The sequence below is a fragment of the Pistacia vera genome, unplaced genomic scaffold, assembly GCF_008641045.1.
Source record: "Pistacia vera cultivar Batoury unplaced genomic scaffold, PisVer_v2 Contig126, whole genome shotgun sequence".
NCBI lineage: Eukaryota > Viridiplantae > Streptophyta > Magnoliopsida > Sapindales > Anacardiaceae > Pistacia > Pistacia vera.
The window spans coordinates 594,252-602,120 of NW_022195314.1; the positions used below are offsets into that span (position 1 = coordinate 594,252).

Genomic DNA, 7,869 nt, shown 5'->3' on the forward strand with positions numbered 1-7,869 from the left:
CAGTAAAAAATGCATTAAATAGAAAATTCGATGGCAATATTCCATATGAACAATTAATGTGCAGAGAACTAATTCTATATATTGGACGATAATAATTAGAGAAAGGGGGATTTTCTCACGTTTCATCTGTCGGTCGTATCCAGTATCTTGTGTCGTCGCCCCACGTAATATCAAAGTATTTAGGAAAGATTTTTATACCCTGTACATTTCGAAATTAGTTCTCACTTTCATCATATATATTTCTCACCATACAACCTAAACTCAACATTTAGGTCATAAATTTAATAAAAAATTCCATAAATTTAGTAATAATTTGCATACTTTCATCTAAATATCATCATTCTGAAATCAAATCAAGATTCACTAACCCTTACAATTACCTCTACCAAAAAAAAAAAAAAAAACTAAAAAAAGAAAAGGAACATTAATCTAAGTTAAAACATGTATCAATTAAAATAAAATAAAATACTTTCATGTAAGCATATTAAAAAAAAAAAAAAAAATTATGATCAAAAGATATAGAACTTTATAATATACGAATAAATAAATATAAATGAAAAGATAAAAAAAGTTATGTTGGACCTTGTTTTCTTCTGTCTTCTCGCCTTTGTTCTTTTTTTCTGGTATCTCTGCTTCTTCTGTCTCTGCTTCTTCTGTCTTCTTGCCTTTGCTCTTTTCTTCTTCTCGCCTCTTGAGACAAATTGAAAATCAGATTTTCCTTTCAAACCTTTGAGGCTGTCCCGAAAATAGTCTAAAACAATTTGATTTTTCGTCTTGACGCCTTTAAAATAAATTCTTTATTGTTTTTTGAGAATAAAACTCTATAATGAAAGAAAAAAAATGTTGTGTATACTTTTTTGGAAAAATATTAATATAAAATTTTATTATGGATGGCTTAGGATACCAGCTGATAAAGGTTTACAAATCTAATTAATATTACTTAAAAAATAATTCAATTTTTTTTTTTTCCAATTTTGATGAAAGAATCTTAAAAGTAAAGAACTTTTTGGTAAGTGACGAACCCTCACACTAACTGCATTTTATTTTTTGTTAGTGAATAGTATTAAAAGAAAAAAAAAAAAAAAAGGCAGGATTATTCTCACTTTAATATGTGGTAAATTATAATAAAATCAAAAAATGATAATTTAAATGTTGAAACAATACCGGAGTAGTAGGGGTCGGCTCCTGGGGTGATGATTGACCCTCTAGCTGTTAAGAAATAAAAGAGAAAAAAAATAAAGAATGAATTAATTTGTTTTTAAGTAAATAATAGTATAAGATAATTTAATGTTGAACAGTATGGTGAATGATCCGATTCTATTATCTTGCTGTTTATTTTTTAAAAAAAAAAAAACACCATCATTTGTTGATTTTAATTTATTAGTTCACTACATGTAAGACAGATCAAGTGTAATGCCTTTTTTTTTTTTTTTTTTTTAATCCTATTCACTAATGCTAACTAACGATCTTAATAGTTTCACATCACTAAGAAATAACTTGCTATATGCATTAATAACTATTGAACGAGAAAGCACCATACACCTTATTCTTGGGTATGGAGCCAACGTCGGTCAAGTATAACGTATGTCCAAGAATAGGCTCGTCGTTCATTGGCAAAAAGGGGCCATCACTCCCGTCCTACTCCCTTCCACAATCACATATCTACACCCATTTATTTTTTATAGCCGGTTAGCTAAACAGATACATCCACATTTGGTGCCATATCTCAAGTCCTCTCAATTGAGATTCCCCTCCCGAAGTGCGTACACCTTCACATCTTGAGATCAACCACTACCTTCTTGTCTTCAATTCGCCTGTTTGGGCACCCAGTACAAATCTCAAGAATTGAAAGTAAAACCACACATCAAAATCAGTACTGTTTGGTTTTTAAACCTTAGGAACCAGAACCGGAACCTGTCGAGTAGGTTCTAGTTCCAGATACGTATTGTTCTGTTCATAGTCAAACAACCAAACAACTCCACTAAAAAATCAACCAAAATCAAAATCAAACTCAATCAGTCAAAGTGAAGGTGAGATGGAGCTCAGCAATGGGAAGGCGGAGACGACGGTTGTTTGGATGGGAGATAGTGTGCGATGGCACGACTATTTGGAGAGATAGTCGCGGGGCAGGTGATGGCATGTGATGGTGGTTTTAATGGTTGATGGCACGCACAGCGACAGTGCAGATTGCAAGCGAGGAGGCACAAGCAATTTTGCGATAGTGATAGAGGCGAGATAGATCACATAAATGCAAGCATGATCGATCGCACAATGGGCAAGATAGGTGCGAATGAGACTCAACAATTGAAAGACTGTTTCTCTTGTGTAAGCACAGTCATGCGATGCATGAGGCAGACGTGAAGAGGAAGTTGTGAAGCGGTGAAATACACAGAAAACTGCAACGACGTAGTGGGAACTAGGAAAAGGTGGACTAAAACAACAAATAGGAACCGAGAGGCAACAATTGGTCACCCGAAATGGCTGGCGCAAGCGCAGGCAGAGATTAAGAATAAAGAGAAAAAGTTGAGAGAATTTTTCCCCCTGAACCCTAAAGACAAACTGAAAAGGACGAAGAATAAAAGAAAGTGAAGAAACCATAATTCAAAATTTCGTATATGCCCCAACTTGCTGAAATTACAGAGTTGCCACTAGGTTCTTGACCTGGTTCCAAACTAGGTACCCAGTTCCAGTTCTCAAGTCGGTTCCAGTTCTGATTCCTTAAATTTGGGAACTGGAATTGACCTGTACAATGTCAGTTTCGGATAGGAATCGAAACCAAAAACCAGGTATCCAACGGTTTCGAGTCCATTGAAAAATTTGCTTGTCCCTACCCTTACAAACTGATTTTTAATGTAAGTTCTACCCATTTGTAGTTGTTAAAATTGGTATCAAAGTAAAACCACCCTTTAAGTAAATCTCATTTGATTACACCCACCTATAGTAGTTACGCATAAAGCCCAACCAGCTTGGTATAACGAGCTGACATCTAGGACTTGCCAACTTGGTATGTTTTCATGGGATTGGCACTTACCTATGGTGGCTAGGCATGAAGCCCTACTAACTCATTATATTGAGACAACATCAAGCTCATGCTAACTCTGTATATCCTTCAATTTTCAAAATCCCCAACCATACCAAACTAATTTTATTACTATGAGGAGGTTATAACTTAATAGAGTTGTAGTTATAAAAATTATTATTTTGACTTAGTTTTCCTTAGTACAAGTGATATAGAGGTAAAGTATGCACTATCGAATGGATATTAATGTCTTCCTCAATCATCCAAATAAGTAACAAATCATGTATGTTTTATCTGAAGAAGAAATTGTTAGAGATCCCATATGGACTAAGCACGCTCAAGCCAATAGGTTTATGAGAGTGGGCAATCCTCCCACTCGATAAGGCATTTTGAGTGAGGAGTTAGACCCAACTCCAACAAGTGGTATTAAAGTCAGCCCCAAGCTGAGTGATTGACCAGCGGTGGGCTGTCAAACTACCTCTATTCATAGATAAGTGGACCATATGAGCTTGACTGTGAGGGGGAGTGTTGGAGATCCCATATCGACTAGGCACGCTCAAGCCAATGGGTTTAAAAGAGTGGGCAATCCTCTCACTCAATAAGGCATTTTGAGTGAGGAGTTAGGCCCAACTCCAACAAGTGAAATCATGGTTGCAATTAGACAAGAAGGGGAAAGAGATAATCATGAGGATGATAGTACTAAATACAAAAAGTTTCATGTTAAGAAGCTCTAAGCATGCTTGAGAACCTAGAAATATTTTGGCTTCAATGAGAAAGTGTCCATGCTGGTGAGTCATTATGTACCCGCAAGTTTAAATATGTGATAACAACTCTAAAGCATCAATTATTGTCCCAAATAACTTTAGATAAATATTATATTTCCTCTTAAACCTTTAATGTATCATAACATATACTTTGTGCAATATACAGATACTTATTACTATGTAGAGGTAAGTTTCTTAAAAAGGGATCTAGACAAATTATAACTTATTACAACTTGAAGTTTATTCTTATTTATAATCACTATAGAGAGATTCTTCTGTATATATATTTTGATAATCAGGGTGTCTGGACTAACTTGTGCATACCTCGACTAATCTTCGAAATTCATTGAACACTTTACAAGCCCTAAGGATCAAGTAAGTCACAATGTGATAAGTGATTCCAATGTTCAAATCCAAGAAGCCAATGAAACAGCAAACCTCCCCAACTGCTAGACCAACCTCTTGGGTTTTGAAGAAAAAGTTAAAAAAACATGTAGTTGAGGGCATTTTCATTCTTCAAAATTAGGAAATTGAACAAGGCTATTTTGTGGGACTCTGTTCACTTTGGGACTAGTTTTTATTTTACACCCTAAAATATGACTAAATAATATAATTACTGTAGAATTTTATAATATATGAAATAAAATTAAAAATAAAAAGAAGAGAAAGTTATGTTGGACCTTTTTTTCTTTCTCTGATCCTTTTAGCTTGTCATCTTTGGCGTGATTCCCTTTCTTCTCTTCTTCTTTTTGATGTTCCTGTACTCTCAATATTAAGGTAAAATCATAAAAAAAAAAAAAAAAAAAAAAATCTAATACATAATAAAATATTTAGACATAATTGGTGCAGTAATTTTTTTTTTTAATTAAAAGAAAAAAGCCCTTAGATCCCAGATCCAAGAATTCTAAGACTCAACATGTATATCATAAATATTATAATAGTTTTTTTTTTTTAATTCCAAATATCATTATGCTCCAATCTAATCAAGATTCAGTATCCTTACAATTTCCACAATAATAATAATCTTAGTTAATTAAAACAAAAACTTTCATCTAAGAAACTTTAGATATACAAGGGAGAGAGAGAGAGAGAGAGAGAGAGAGAGAGAGAGAGAGCACCTTTTGTTTTTCTTCTTCACCCTTCTTGTTATCCGTAGCCCTCCTGACAGGCCAGTCTTTCATCCTTCCAAATAATTTGCTCATTTTGAAAATAATCGTCCTCTTTCAATCATCGAGACTTGATTTATACAACTTTTCAGGAAAACTATATCGTTAAGGTCCATGAGTTTTAAAAAATTAACATTTATACTCCCTGTTAAAGACTCATATAACCTTTCAGCAAACCCCAGAGTTGTCAGCCCTTTTACAGCTGTCATGTCCTTGTCTCTGCTCAAAGTCATTTTTCTCCCTCAATGAGACAAATTCATGTTAGAAATAGATTTTATTTTTAAAATTGATTTTTTTTATATTTTTTGTTGTTAAATGTGAAATAAATTTTTGTATTTCCGTAATTAATTCGTAAATTCACTTATTTTGTTAAAACAGGAAAGAAAAATATAATAACTTGAAATGCTTTTAAATAGTTACATAATAAAGTATTATAAAAATATTATTAATTATTTTTATATGTCAAAAGTTTTATGTAAATATTAAAGTAAACGAAGGATTAAATTGTCTTCTTGATTGATTTACATTAATTAGGAAAATTGACTTGTCAAATGGCAACAGTCAACGAGGAGAACATTATTTTATTTTACACTAGTTTTATGGATGAATCACATTGTCACCACTAAACTATCGTAAATTAACTTTTCCCCCTTAATTTCAGAAACACCCAACATTACCCCCATCTTAGAGAGTAAGTCGTTGAAGAAACAGAAAAATTAAAGTTGGACACAAACATGGACGGCGACTGGCTTATACGATCTGGGTGGCTGGATTTGCAGCGGGTCTCTGGCTTCCGGCGATCTAGGTTGCTCGGTACCGGCGTGGTGGCTTGGTTGCGATTGACCGACCACCAGATCTTGGCCTGGACCACCACCAGATCTTTTACTTTAAAATAAAAAAAAATGTTAATTTTCTTTTACTCTTGTTGATTTGTTGATCAGCGTTGATTGACAACTTCTTACCGTTTTAATATTTTTAAATTTATAAATAAAATAATTAAGTTTTTATTTAAATTTATATTGTATATTTTATGTGAAGGGTATTTTAACTAAACAACGCAGTTTCTAATCCTAAAAGCTACAAAAGCCTATTTTATATAAATAAAAAATAAAAAATAAAAAAAAATTATTATAACCCACTTCTTCTATAATCATGTATGAAAAGTGTTTCTCAAAAATATTTAAAGTGATAGTTTATGGAACAAGTGATTATGGGAGAGAAGCTATAACAACTAAAAATGTATTTATAATTTATAAATCACGAGGAATTGGTATAAATTTAAATTATAAGCTATAATTTATATTTATATTGTACATGTGAATTGTAATGTTTGGTTTTTCTATCAAATAAAATTTCAAGTTACAGCTTAGTTTTTCTAACAATGCTAACTTGTTCAATAATAGAGTTGTTACCACAGTGAATTGGTTCCATTATAGGATAATCAGAGTTATTTTAATATATTTATATTTGATTAATATTTCAAAGCTTGTTGTTCTGGAGAAGCCACAAATAGTATCAGTTTTATATTACTTTTTTTTAATAATAATTTTACACATATAAAGGTAAGATTTTAACTTAATATTCTAATTTATAGTTGTTTTTATGTTAGTCGTTAGAATTTGATTATAAAGAAAATTTTGGTTTAACTTATTTTCCTATAATAAACCTAGTTCCGACATATAATCACTCTTATGATAAATACTTTCTATAAACTTTACTTAACACTAAGATCAACTACATACTTTGTCCCTAGTTAGTAAATACGGGTACGACAAAAAAAGGGTACGAGAATTTTATGGGTATGATACGACAGATGATAAAAAATACCTTTGTAAAAATTCGATTATAAAATTCGAATACGAAAAAAATACGATATAGATGTATACGAATTTAATACGATATATTATCAATAATATGTTTAANGATAACTTTATCGGTCCTTGAAATCAAAGGAACAGCAATCAAATAACAGTATAATGTCACATATGAAACAGCTTTCCTGCGACCGCTGAACACGTAAAGTGGCTGGCTAACATTTCTCAAATCATACTCTTTCGGAAGAATATCTACAGTCAGCTCTAGATAAAAAATGTCAGTGCACATTTATGCAAAAATCCAGTAGAAAAATTAAGAGAAAGCGTAACTCATATGGATAAAAAACCAGAAATAATTGAAAGAGGACATTTGATGATAATAAATGCAGGTTTAATCGAAAAGCATGAGCATGTGGTGTACTGAAGCTAAAAGAAAGATATAGCTAATAACTATACCTGACTAGTCGTTACATCCCAAACAGTTACTATCCCCTCGTAATCAATGCTAGCAATGTGAGTTTTTGTATACTTGCTCCAACTCAAGCAACTAAGTTTAGCACGAGTGGTCATTTCCATAATGGGATGCTGCACATCTGTTGGTTCATTAAACACCTGTCGCAATGAAAAAAACAGGTATTGAATGATCAAGTAACAGTAATCACAAAAGCATATTGCATGAGTCAAAGTAACCTATTAACAGTGCGCCATACTGCATAGCAATCTCAAGCAGGAAGCAAGAAATTTTCATCTTCAGCAGTAGGATTGTAAAGAACTAGTTAGGTTAGAATTTGATATACAGTATGCTCTAAATAGTCCATAAAGCACTACCCCATCCCATCACAGAGATGTCATGCTTCATTGCTAGCCATACAAATAATAGAAAATCTCCTTCCCACAGCCAATTTTACATACTGAAAGAACTAAAAAGTGTTTGGAATCAAAGAAACAAATAACCATAAATAAATATCCAACTAGTAAAGAAAAAGAAATATACGCTATTTATCTTGGTTTATTGAAATATTTTCTCACTTTTTCTGTTACAATAAATGTATTTATTATGACTTGTTATGTCACTCATACAAGAAAATAATGTTTTTATATGCTAA

The 7,869-nt window shown here is 32.3% G+C and overlaps 1 protein-coding gene across 4 annotated transcripts; it reads right to left on the reverse strand.

The window, feature by feature from the left end:
* On the reverse strand, window positions 1-5,050 carry LOC116120570 (cilia- and flagella-associated protein 251-like). Of its 4 annotated transcripts, XR_004126574.1 has the most exons (6): window positions 4,902-5,050; window positions 4,464-4,541; window positions 1,543-1,814; window positions 1,165-1,209; window positions 583-690; window positions 1-199 (listed from the first exon to the last, which is right to left on the reverse strand). XR_004126574.1 is itself a non-coding variant. In XM_031406527.1 (5 exons), the coding sequence occupies exons 1-5, from the start codon at window positions 4,983-4,985 to the stop codon at window positions 116-118; spliced, it is 393 nt and encodes a 130-aa protein (XP_031262387.1). In that variant the 5' UTR covers window positions 4,986-5,050; the 3' UTR covers window positions 1-115. The 4 variants fall into 4 exon arrangements, 3 of the variants coding, with proteins under 3 accessions (XP_031262387.1, XP_031262380.1, XP_031262396.1); XM_031406527.1 differs by lacking the exon at window positions 1,543-1,814 and having other exon boundaries at window positions 4,464-4,535; XM_031406520.1 differs by lacking the exon at window positions 1,543-1,814 and having other exon boundaries at window positions 4,902-5,047.
* Window positions 5,051-7,869: the final 2,819 nt, after the last annotated feature.

Bases quoted from the DNA above. Each gene is read 5' to 3' on its own strand.
- LOC116120570 (XM_031406520.1), bottom strand. From the start codon at position 4,985: ATGAGCAAATTATTTGGAAGGATGAAAGACTGGCCTGTCAGGAGGGCT. The intron at 4,542-4,901 runs GTGCTCTCTCTC...TTGAGAGTACAG, and splicing joins GTGAAGAAGAAAAACAAAAG to GAACATCAAAAAGAAGAAGA. The intron at 691-1,164 runs GTATTGTTTCAA...ATTTGTCTCAAG, and splicing joins AGCCGACCCCTACTACTCCG to AGGCGAGAAGAAGAAAAGAG.